Here is a 12511-nt window from a genome sequence, read left to right as displayed (position 1 = left end):
CTCTCTCTCTGTCTCTCATGAATAAACTTTAAAAAAAAAAAAATCTTAAAAAAAAAGAAGTCTTAAAAAAAATGGATGCAGCAAGGACACTTTGAATTTACACAAGCCAACATCATCTGATCCTCATGACTGGTGCATCAAGGGGACAAAGAGGCCTGGCCAGTCACAGGGCTCAGAAATGGCAGGGTAACGGCCGCAGGATGGGTTTTCCCTGAGCCATGATGTCATGGTGTGCAAGCCCTCTACCTAAGAGCTCTTCAGAGCTGTGCATTTCTCCGAAGCTATTTCTCGTCAGTCAATGAGTGACCTTCACACCAACCTGTGTCCAAACAGGCCTCATGTCCACATCTTACACTTAGTCTTCATTTATAAGAAGGCATTTTCATGGGGCCCCAAGAGTTCCCCTTCTGGAATGGGAAATGAAATATCCAATTTAGTTCTTCCCCGATAGCCTTCTTGGTCAAAGTGAGGGAGGACTGTATGACCCTTCCAATGTCTTAGATTCTTGTCAGTGTCATTAACACTGGCAGACCCAAGTCTTGAAGCTTAGACCTTGTCGGGGAAATGTATGAAGTTACAAAGCTGATCCATTTGAAAAGATGGATTGTTTCTATTTTGAAGACATGTGAGGGCAATTTGAAATCTTTCCAATTTGCAATCATCACATACCAAATATTAGACCCATGGTCTTTAGAGCCCATCAAACTATTCCAGAGCAACAACATAGAACTGAATCGGTGGCCAACATTCTCCCCACTTGACCTGTGAATTATTTTAATAATAGTAATAATAACAACGTCTTTTTCAGTTATATACCTCTCCCTGTAACTCTCGATACGTAAATTTATTTTTTTAATTTTTTTAAAAGATTTTATTTATTTGACAGAGAGGGAACACAAGCAGGGGAAGTGGGAGAGGGAGAAGCACCCTCCCCACTGAGCAGGGAGCCCGAGGCAAGGCTCGATCCCAGGACCCGGGGATCATGACCCGAGCCGAAGGCAGACCCTTAACCTACTGAGCCACCCAGGCGCCCCAATAAGTAAATTTATATTGAAAAACGCTCTACCACATGTAAACATACCTAAATGACTGGAAGGGAATATCACTGTCCTCTATTCACTTTTAATGTATTTTAGGAAATCTCACAATGATGGCTAGGTCTTTAAAAAAACATGTTTGACCCACCCTTCATACACACACATTTATTTAATGAAAACGTCCTCCTTTAGGCTTATGGGCATAGGCAATGCTTATGAGGCAATCACTTTGCCAGCCACTATCTTAAGTCATTTACGTAGATCACTTAATTTAATCCTCTTAACTTCAACCAATAGATACTATTACTTACCCGTGTTACAGCTTATGAATCTGAATGTTTTAGGTAAACTGTCCAAGGTCACTCAGCAATGAGCAGCAAAGCCAGACCAATCCAGAGAGTTCCTCCCCAAAGCCCAAACTCTTAGGCACTTCTTGAAGCATTAGGCTTTTATATCAGGACCATGTGTAACTAAGAGGAGGTCGCCATTTCTCCTTTGCTGTTTGCCCTCTTTCCTCCTTGGCTCTTCTCCCACTTTCCTTCCTGCTCCCTCTCGGGCTTTCGAACTTGTACTTTTGGATTTCTTCCGTTTTCCTTTTCAGCCACAGCCAGGAACCTGACCTCACCCCAGCCCCCAGTTGGCAACAGTGGAGTGTAGGTGGAAGGCTGAGCCTGATGGGAGCCCCAAGCAGATGGCCACTGGCAGGAGACAACAGTAGAACTCCCTGGGAAGTGGGAGGTAACCGACACGTCCATGCAAGCTCCCAGACTTCGGTAAGACAATATTCTCTGACCCTTCCCAGGCACACAGTTCTTTTTATGATTACATGGAACTATGTCAGGAGCTCTTGGACCATCTGAGGGAAATGCTGAAGTTAGTAGTACAAACTCCGAGCAAGGTGATTAGCTGCTAGTTGAGGCTTTCCTTCTTTTGCACTTATTTATAGTTATTGCATAGACAGGAAAATTTGGAAACTTGTTCATTAAATTGTATTTCTTCAGGGTTACTGGGAACCAAAAAGTTTTACCAAAATTTTTCGGGGGGGGGGGGGATGTGGAGGGGGAAATCCTTTAAAAAAAGAAAGAAAAAAGCTCTTAGGGTTGGTTTACATAACACATTTAAGTAAATTCGCAGATATGCTGAATTTATTAGATGCTACACCCAGAGCTTGAGTTGAAAAGGAGCTGGTTTGTTTTTGCATATTTTTCTAGCTGAACATGAATGGCATCGTCTGCCAGGTGCGGTAGGCTGCAGGTGCATTAGCTCAGGAGTTGGCCAGACCTGCACTTCCATCTTCAACCAGTGTGACCTTGAGCTAGTTAGTTAACTTCTTCAAACGTCAGCCTTTCTGTAAAAAGATAGGGGCATTAATGTTCACCGCCCGGGGTTGCTGTAAAGATCAAATGACATCATGTCTATGAAACTGCCTGGCATAGGAACTGGCAGGGTAGGCACTTAATAAATGGTAGTTTTATTTAATTTTATGTCATTTTAAGGGACGGGCAGATGTAAAGGCTTGTTATTACGAAATAAGGGGAAAGCAACCATAAATTTGTGGTCTGCAATTTTTCTTTCACTTGAGAAAACTTCACCAAAGCTGTATTTTCAGTTAAAATAGGGAGAATAGAATCTTTTGCAATACTTCTCCCCCCGCCACCCCCCCACAAAACCTCAACTTTCAGCAGAGACTTCAAAGTTTGGCTATGCAATGTATGGCTCTCTGTGTATTCCTGCTACAAACATATTTACAACATAAAATCCGGGAGAACAAGCACAAAATCAAACCAACAGGGAAATGCTAATGTGTTGGGCTCCATACAGCCTATCAGAGAAGAAATCATCCTTTACAGAGATAAAAAGCACAGGGCTCACACTAAGAAGAAATACCAGTAAATCAGAAATTCTACACAATAAAGAACCCTTACGAAGGAAGCTTACATGGAAAAATTTTATTTTCCTCTACCTAAAATTATCTGAGATTTCGTTTTCAGCATTATTTCCAATTTGGTTTTTAAGATTAAGAAAAAAGAGGGTCACTACCGCTTTGTTCAACATTTCCTTTTGGGTGACAACATGGCCACGCTATTGAAAAAAATAAAACAACTGGGGGGGGGGCTCACCAGAGAAATACAGAAATTGACAAATGGAATGCATAGCAGCTCAAATAATTTGCCACAGACCAGTCCCAGAAAGGAAACTAAAATGGGAAACTGATAAAAGCTGATCTTTGCATGAGGCTACTGGGCCTAAAGCTAGTCCATCTCACCACCCCATGGGCTGAGAGCCATTTTCTATCTAAAGCACACAATGCACTGGGAAGGAGTTCAGGCCACAGGGACTGTCAGAAAGCTCAGGTATCCAAAGTCATTTCCAGAACATAATCAAAGCTCTCCTCTGCACAGAATCAAGAAGGGTGACACGTTCTTAGAACTGATTTTTGTTGCTGAGTTCAGCATTCAACATCTCTGAAAAAGCTCAGATCGGCAAGGCTGAATAAACAAGCACCAAAAGTCAATTTTCCCATGGAGTTTCAACCACAGCAAAATGCACTGTCCTTTTTTTGTTTCACCAAATTTTGTTTCACCAGCAATTCATGCATATACCTAAGTCCACCCTCCACCCCCAAGAATTCTGGTTGGCCAACTTTCTAGAATCTTCATAATCTCAATAATGTTAAAAGCAATGTCGGTGAAGCCACTCACTCTTCTTTTCCTCAAGGACATAAATAAAATGCCCACATCGAGCACAAGGCATTTTCATAAAAATTATCTATATTCATGCAAACTGTTATTATCTCTGCCCATGTGAAAAAATTAAAAGTGTTTTGTTGGCACCTATTCTAATCACCCCAGGCCCAAAGTACGCAAGAACAAAAAGTCAGAGATTTCCAAAAGCTTTTTGTTAAGGCACAAACCCCGTATTTTATTTTATCATTTCATTTTAAAGATTTTATTTTTAAGCAATCTTGACACCCAATGTGGGGCTCAAACTTACAACCCCAAGATCAAGAGTCACACTTTTCCAACTGAGCCAGCCAGGAGCCCCACACAAACCCCATTTTAAAGAATGAACCCTAGGGGCGCCTGGGTGGCTCAGTCAGTTGGGCATCTGACTCTTGATTTCAACTCAGGTTATGATCTCAGGGTCATGAAATCGAGCCCTGTGTGGGGCTCTGCGCTGAGCATGGAGCCTGCTTAAGATTCTCTCTCTCCCTTTGCTCCTCCCTGCCCCCCGCTCGTGCTCTCCCCCTCTAAAAAAAAAATTAGGGGCGCCTGAGTGGCTCAGTCGTTAAGCGTCTGTCTTCAGCTCAGGTCATGATCCCAGGGTCCTGGGATCGAGCCCCACATTGGGCTCCCTGCTCGGCAGGAAGCCTGATTCTCCCTCTCCCACTCCCCCTGCTTGTGTTCCTGCTCTCACTGTGTCTCTGTCAAATAAATAAATAAAATCTTTAAAAAAAATAAAATAAAATAAAAAATGAATCCTTAAAGGTTCTGTGGTTCAGAAAGATGTAGTTTCAACAAGGATTTCATAACTTCATAAAGTTTATGCTTATGAAGAAATACAAATGCTTAACTCAAGTTTTGTAAATGTATTTATTTTGAGGATATCGATTTCAGATTTTGTGCTCATCCCCTGCTGTCGCTACTTATACAGACTTCTTTCTATTAAAATTCGATTGGGGTATCAGAAAGTCCTCGAACAGGCTTCTCAGGACACCCTTCCTCAAGGCACCCACAAAGGAAAAAAAAGCATTCAGACAGAAAACTCTTACGGTGGCAGTTATTCATTTCCTGAGCTAACCCACTTCCTTCTTCAAACATTTTCTTCTCTGCACCAGTGTGTTTTTTGAAATTAGCATCGAAGTCTTCTTACAAAATATGGTTCTGAGACGAGGGCCTGGAATCTAGGCAAATGCCAACAGCGATGACAAAATTAGAATTGGAATCTTGAATCGTGGGTCACTTCAGTATTACAGAAGGCTCCCTGCAATATTAATTGATGTTTTAGCAAAAGAATTTGAATTGTTACAAGCTAGAGCTATGCTCTGGGAAAACAAATGCTATCAAAGTAAAAAGCTGAACACAAAAAAATTTCATGGCTCCTGGCTACTCCATTATAGAAAACGATGACATCTTCCATGATAAGGAAATCAGTTTTTTAAATCTTTCAGACCATAAGCAGACTGTAATGGGTTGTTGGATTTCTTCACACTATGTATAACCTTAGAGATAAAACTGAAAGTCTAATAATTACTGAAGTTATATATTTCATTATAAATGCATCTTCTCAATGATTATTGTCTTGACTTTAATAAAAGCAAATATATAAAGTTGGATAGAAATGTGGCTATTACGATTCCTTTGTGCTAATGAATATGAAATACAACTTAAAAAATAAAATCAGCCTTTACCTAAATATAAAGAGCTTTATTTACCAGCAAATAGTGATACCACAAAAACAGACAAAAGGAACACAGTCTCTTAAAATGTTTATTTTTGTCAGAATAGCTGACGATTTTCTGTTAAGTCTTTTGGTTCATTATTATAACAAGCATTTTCCCCTTGAAAAATCCATCCAAAATATTTCAATCCTTGAGGTAAAGAACTAAAAAAACAAAACAAAACAAAAAAAAACATTCTGATTTTTTTAAAGAAAAAAACTTTTTTAATTCCTTTAACTTGATAAATAGAAATAATCTCTTCTTGTTCTACTCTAGTGAACAAAAATGTACTTTATACAGCAAAGTATCCAGTCACTTATTGGCAAACTGAAGGTGAAAACCTACCCATTTACACGTTCTACTCAAACACAGTGCAATACTCCCATGTTCATAAAGACTTAAAAAAAAGACAAAAAACAGTTACCAACACTCTTCTGGCAAAGACAAAGGTTTTGGAATAGCAAAAACAACAGATGTTTTAGCTCTCAAAGCTCCAGAAGGGAATTAATCGGAGTCTTCATCATCAAGATACTCCTCGGCATTGCTTAATGTTCGAACAGCATCTAAACGGAATGGGGGCGGGGGAGGGAGAGCAAAACAGAGAAATTACAAATTGCTCAGATTTTGTTTTCACTTTCAGAGCTCCTGATAGCTCAACAAACTGTAATCTTTCCTCAGACCCTGGGATAGTACTTCCCCCAAGGATCTTCAACTTTTGCTTTCCTGCCTAGCTGCTCAGTATTTGTTGCCACAGAGGCTGACAAATACAGCTGTCTGCACGTTCTCTAGACATGCAAAACTAAATAAATAAATAAATGAAATGAAATAAAGCACATGGTGCTAAGGAACCATTAATCTCTCCTGCACAAAACGCAACCAGCCCCATGCACCATGACCAGCATGGAACACATGGGAAGGCCCTCCACTCTGAGCACTGTACTTCCAATCTCCTCTCCCAGTGTCAAGTACACGCACGTGGCTTCGGTCGACAGCCTGCGCGGCCTTCCCTGAAGGCAATGAAATAAAGTGTGAAACGGAAAGAACCGAACCCCAGCATATGTTAAATCAGGCTTGAACAGGGTTCAAAAAGAAGGCATCTGATCTTTTTTTTTTTTTTTTTCCTTTAAGCAGGGGGAGTGGGAGAGGGAGAAGCAGGCTTCCCGCCGGGCAGGGAGCCCAAAGCGGGGCTCGATCCCAGGACCCTCGGATCATGACCTGAGCCGAAGGCAGACGCTTAACGACTGAGCCACCCAGGTGCCCCGAAGGCATCTGATCTTTAACTGTTCACCTATTCAACTGTCTAGTTAAATGCCTATAATAGCAACAGGTTACGTGAAGCATCATTTTAGGGGGGAAACTGAAATCCAAGTTATAAGCACGGTTAAAGCTTAATAAATGTATATTACCATGGTCTCTAAATACTATATCCCTGTGCTCACTGGAGATATGACTGATTCCAAGTCTGGGGCAGAAAATGTAAAAGATGTACCTGGAACCGCTTGTCATACCATAAAACAAGGATGCTATCAGAGAGAGCATCATTTAAAAAGATTCACGGTCCAACCTGAAGAGGCCTCCACTAGCCAAAGAGGGACTATCAATAAGGACACTAGGGGCGCCTGGGTGGCTCAGTCGGTTAAGTGTCTGCCTTCGGCTCAGGTCATGACCTCAGGGTCCTGGGATCGAGCCCCATATCGGGCTCCCTGCTCAGCGGGGAGCCTGCTTCTCCTTCTCCCTCTGCAGCTTCCCCTGCTTGTGTTCACGCTCTCTCTCTCTGTCAAATAAATAAATAAAATCTTTAAAAAAAAATAAGGATATTAAATATAATGGATTGAAACACAGCACATATTTCAACACACACCAAAGAGAATTCACCAGTCCTCTTTGGAGAATAATAGGGAACCTGTACCTTATTCTGAAAACTCATTAACAAAGGACAAAAATCAAGCCTTTACTCTGCCCCTACTGGACAAACTATTACCTCTGAGTAATCAAACCATGGATGAAAGGAAATTTTTTTTTTTTACAGAATGTTCCTGGCTAATAACTGAGAAAGAACTGACAGAATTCAAATATCACCATTTTGCAACTGTTCATGAAATAGTGGATCTAGACAATGATTATCAATGAATGCTAAAGTCACAGGACAAGTGACAAACAGATATTCTGTGCCTCTGATGAAACAACACAACTTTCTTCATGAAATATTTTTCCCTCTACCCCTTATAGATAGATAAAAGGTAAAATCTAATCAAAGCTCTAGATCTAACACCAACTGACAAAAACACAGAGGAAAGAGGAACATGACAAACAGCACCATGGGGATGCACATACGCAATGTCTAGACTGGGAAATTCAGGAAAACTGACCCAGCTTCTTTAATAAGTAAATCGCCAGGCTAGCAAGGGAGAGAGAGAGGAAGCAATGATTTAAGAGATATATCTACCAATCAGAGCCTGACCTCATTCAGACCCTGACTTAAACTATAAACAAGTAAGTAAACAGATAGATAAGTAAACAAAGCATAAACAAACATGTATGAGAAAAAAGGGCATTTGACAATGACAAGATTTATTTGATGATATGAAGGCATTATTAATTTTACGTATGCTGATGATACTATAGTTTTTTCAGTCATTATCTTTACAAATTTAGAATTATTGAGAAAAAGGAAGGGACAGGGAGAGTCGGTACAAGGGAGGTAGAAATGGATTTATCTTCTACGAGAAGGAAAGATGAAAGAACAAATGGATATAAGCAGAACAGAGGCAAACTTCAATGATTTCACAGCAGCTTCCAAACTCCTAGAAGTCTCCAGGTTGTCTGTATTCGTGTCCATACTCCTTATGAGAATTCTGGAGACCTGGGCGGAATATATTTTGTCCTATCCCACACACACCCATGAACTTCAGGACTGGCTGTAAACTTAGGAAAAGCAGCTTTTTGAGCCAAAGACAAAAAGACAATAGCAAAGCTCTTTCCTACTCTACTTTGTTACTACGATCCTATGTTTTGCCATTTGAGATATTCTTTGTCCTTCCATGGCCTCTTCTGCCCCTTATTTCAACCTCGTTTCTCCTGTTGCCAGGAGATGACTCGCCATGGTGCAACCTTTGCTGAGAGGAAATCAAGAGACAGGAATGATCCAGGCAAATAAATTCCTTCTCCTTTCTTCCTTTCATGGATTGCTCTCAGGCACAGCTTCTCTGGAAACTTCTCACATGGCCAAGTGCTGAGGTGCTATAGCTCTTCACAGCTCATCCTGGGCCATGGCCATTATAATAATGTATCTCCTAGCAGTGCATCCCCTTCTCCCCTACCTCACTTCCATTTCTCCTCAGTGTCACTGACCTGGATTTGCACATTCCAAATCAACCACCAGCACTTAAGACAAACAATAAATAAATGCTAGAAAGACAGACACAGTCACCTGAATACATCTCACAGACAGAGTATTAAGTGAAAAGAAGTTAGACACAAAAAAGTACATACTGTTTGATTCCATTTATATCAAAGTTCAAGCACAGGCAAAACCAGTCTATGGTGAGAGCAGGGGAGGATATGGAGGGGGCTTCTGGGGTAGGGAAAATGTTCTCTACCTTGATCTGGGTTGTGGCAGGTGGGAGCACAGTTAAAAAAAAAACACACACACATCAAGATGTAAACTTAGGATTTATATATATAACTAATATAAATTATACCCCAATTTGTAAAAACTGGAAAAAGAATTTAAAGGGTGGAACCCTCAAGGTGGGGCTGAACCCTGGCCCCAAACTCATATCCCAAAGTTATCCTTCAAGGTAACTACAAAATGTGACTTGTTTTTTTCTCTATAAAAAATCCAAGACGTGCTTTTAAAAGTGGGCAACAACATCAGAATATACTTTTTCCAGGCAGAGTTTGTGCTGATAATTAGCTATATGGCCCAATATTCAACTGATTCCAACTAGGATCACAATACAAATTGAAACATTTTACTGGACGACTGTGGAATGAAGCAAGAAAAAAGAGAGGAAAAAAGGTAACATGAAAACTGAAATATGAAAATTCATTTCTTGCCTCCGTGTGCCAAGCCCCCAGGTAATTAATGATTACCTCATTAACAAGTCCATTATCTAATCAATACAAATTTAGGAAAGTAGACTAAAGACACTGAGCATGAACAGAGAAAAAGAGACCTACCTCCCAGCTCTATTCTACAAAGACTGTAGAAAGGTGAATGGAAAAAGAACAGTTTGCCACCTGCCTCCCCCAGCTCCTACTGCTCATGTGGAGGGTTCTGGGTACAGCTCTCTGGGGTCTGAGGCAAGTGTGGTATTTTCCTTGTCTACCATGATCAAGCTTATAGTATACATGAGTCTCTGAAAACCTTCAGCTCATAAGAAGTCCTACTCCATGTTAAGGACATTCTGAAGGGACCTATACAGCAACAGGAAGTCAGTGGCAGAAAAAGGAAGTTAGGCCATAGTCCGACTTCCGGAACCAACCAAGGCAGCAGGAAGGTGGAGATACATACCAAGTAAAAGTATCTCTCCCTCATAGCTACATATATGGCTTCTCAATCAAAATGTAGGATTGCTAGGGAGCACCACTCAGCTGGTAAATATTTTCTCATGCGTGTATCAGACCCTCAATCCATCTATGCATGAGTAATTACTTTGCAGAAACACCAGCCTACCAGGGAGCATTCATGGCTTAAATAATTAAGGAACCCAAGCTGCTTAATGGTTTAATGGTTTACACTATATCTGTGTTGTTTTTTTTTTAAGATTTTATTTATTTATTTGACAGAGAGAGACACAGCGAAAGAGGGAACACAAGCAGAGGGAGTGGGAGAGGGAGAAGCAGGCTTCCCGTGGAGGACCCTGGGAACCCAGGACCCTGGGATCATGACCTGAGCTGAAGGCAGACACTTAACCATCTGAGCCACCCAGGTGCCCCGGTTTACACTATATCTGAACTGAAGTTAAAAGAAATAAAAATCTGGAACAAAGACCTATCTGGAGTAAAGAATAAAAGGAACAGCAGAATCGTGAGGAGGGCTATGATGAGGATCTGGTGATGGACAAGGAGGATAATTCTGGGCAGCTCCCTTGGTGAGTCATGATGAGAGAGGGACTGTTTGCTATTTTTGATTGACTAAAGTAGGAAACCAGGGGACTGACTTTATTTTGTTGCTTCTGCTGGAACTGGGCTACAGGACAAAATAACATTGCCTCTTCTCATAAAACAAAAGGTACTTAGCTAAGGAAGAGAAAAGCTTTCCAAGGGTTCAAAAATTAATGGGAATGTAAGTCAAATGATGAAAACAGAAATCAGTACCTTATTACACAAACTCAGAACTCTGAGAGTGATATTACCCTCAGCTTAAAATGGAAACAAATGCACTTAGCCTCAATACTGGAAATGTCTCAAAAGTTGTTTTGGTGGTTCTCCACCAGCATGGATCAGTCTAAACTTTAGACTCTAAAGCAATACTAAGAAGGGTTGGAATGATGAGTAGCAATGCTAAATAAAGACTTATGAAAAGGGAGTTCTCCGTTATACTGGTTTCCATTCTAGAAAATGGTGGAAAAGATGTATCAATCATTGGCTTCTCCTTCAAAGTGGCTTTAGAGTGCCAAACATAAGATAAAAATAGAATAAGCCTTGCGGGGAGAGGGGGAGATTGAATGTGCCCTCCAACCAAATCACCTCCTACTTTTCTTTTTTCTACCTCTGGGTTCCTCGTGGGCCAGGAGGCTGATGCGGATCAAAGGGAGAGACAGGACAGGGGAATGGGAAGAAGGGTTAAAGCACCCCCTCCCAGCATTTCTTTCAAAGGGAATCACTCATTCAGGTTACACACTGAAAGGTCCAATAAACAGCCAGTCTCTGAATAGTAATCATGAAGGATGTAAATGCGTTTAACACCTTTTCTTTAACACCTTTTCAAAACAACCACACAAACTTTTCATTTTTTTCTTTCAAACCTATTTTCCCACACCAACAGATATTTTTATCTTTAAGGATGTATACCTAAACTTTACCTTTAAAAACCACCCCAGAATCTATAAGTAAACATCAAATTGTTTACCAAGGCTAGAATAATTCTGATTATAGTTTACTGATACTCCCATTTAAAATAGAAATAAAATATAACCCTGGAGCTCTTCAGTGCTTAATTGAAAAATATATTTAGAGATAACCACTGGTAAAAACTTATCTGAAACGAGGATACAGAGACCATGGCTCTCTGATAAGCGCTCTACTGGAAAGCAAGGTGATTACAACTTAATTGTAAGGAACAAAGGGAACATACAAAAAATATTAAAAGCTCAATGTCTCTTTGACTTGTTTGCATGAAGGTATTTCTTCTATGGTGAACGTTCCAAATTAGACCAAGGAGATAAAACGTACTTCAGAACCACATGAAGAGTTTCCTGAGAAAAATTTTTTTCCCAGGTCTAAGATGATAAACCTTGGTCATGATGGTGCCAGAGGAGAAAGAAGAATTAAAGCCAAATACCTGTGCCCTGTTTCTTTTTCAGGAGAGATGCGCAGGCGGCATTCGTAGCCATGTCCAGGGCCAGCTTCTTCTCATTGTTTCTTAAGTCTGTTCTCGCACCTTTCCCCCAATACAAGAAAAGCACATCAGGTGTTTCTGAAGAATCTAGAGTAGCAGACAATCTTCCTTCCACCAAAACTCATCACTTTGGGCCAAACTAACTAGGGAACCACTCTGGCCCTGAAGTCAGCTTTTTCAGAACAGTAAAAGCCCACTTGGCATCTTTAATCAGGGAGTTGCCGCTGTACTCCTGATAATTAGGCACCATTAAAATATAGCCTTTCCTTTCAAGTCCTCAGAATACCACACGTGAGTTTTCAGTGGGGAGTTGACTCTCCCGGAGGTGAATCCTGAGTCAGTTAGACTCCAACATGTCTTGGCACCAGTTTTTGGAGATTCAAGGTAATATACCCGTTGCTTCCTGAGAAAATACCACGTGGCTTGTGCCTGAGGGTATTAATATTTTATATCTGTAAGTATACTCCT

General features: G+C 40.7%; 1 protein-coding gene across 2 annotated transcripts in view; it reads right to left on the bottom strand.

The window, feature by feature from the left end:
• Positions 1–5509: 5509 nt before the first annotated feature.
• The window catches only part of OSTF1 (osteoclast stimulating factor 1), a 52787-nt gene continuing 45785 nt past the window's right edge, over positions 5510–12511 (bottom strand). The window contains exons 9-10 of one of the 2 annotated variants that reach the window (XM_081802851.1): positions 11987–12085; positions 5510–6041 (exon numbers count right to left, since the gene is read on the bottom strand). In XM_081802851.1, coding sequence (XP_081658977.1) covers positions 5983–6041; positions 11987–12085 — 158 coding nt within the window. In that variant the 3' untranslated portion in view covers positions 5510–5982. The remainder of the gene's footprint in view (positions 6042–11986; positions 12086–12511) is intronic. The other variant, XM_081802852.1, reaches the window with a different exon arrangement.

This window comes from Leptonychotes weddellii, chromosome 14 (assembly GCF_054177405.1).
Source record: "Leptonychotes weddellii isolate Sample4059 chromosome 14, ASM5417740v2, whole genome shotgun sequence".
NCBI lineage: Eukaryota > Metazoa > Chordata > Mammalia > Carnivora > Phocidae > Leptonychotes > Leptonychotes weddellii.
The sequence above is the reverse complement of the archived record's forward strand: the minus strand, read 5'-3'. Positions and strand labels throughout refer to the sequence as shown.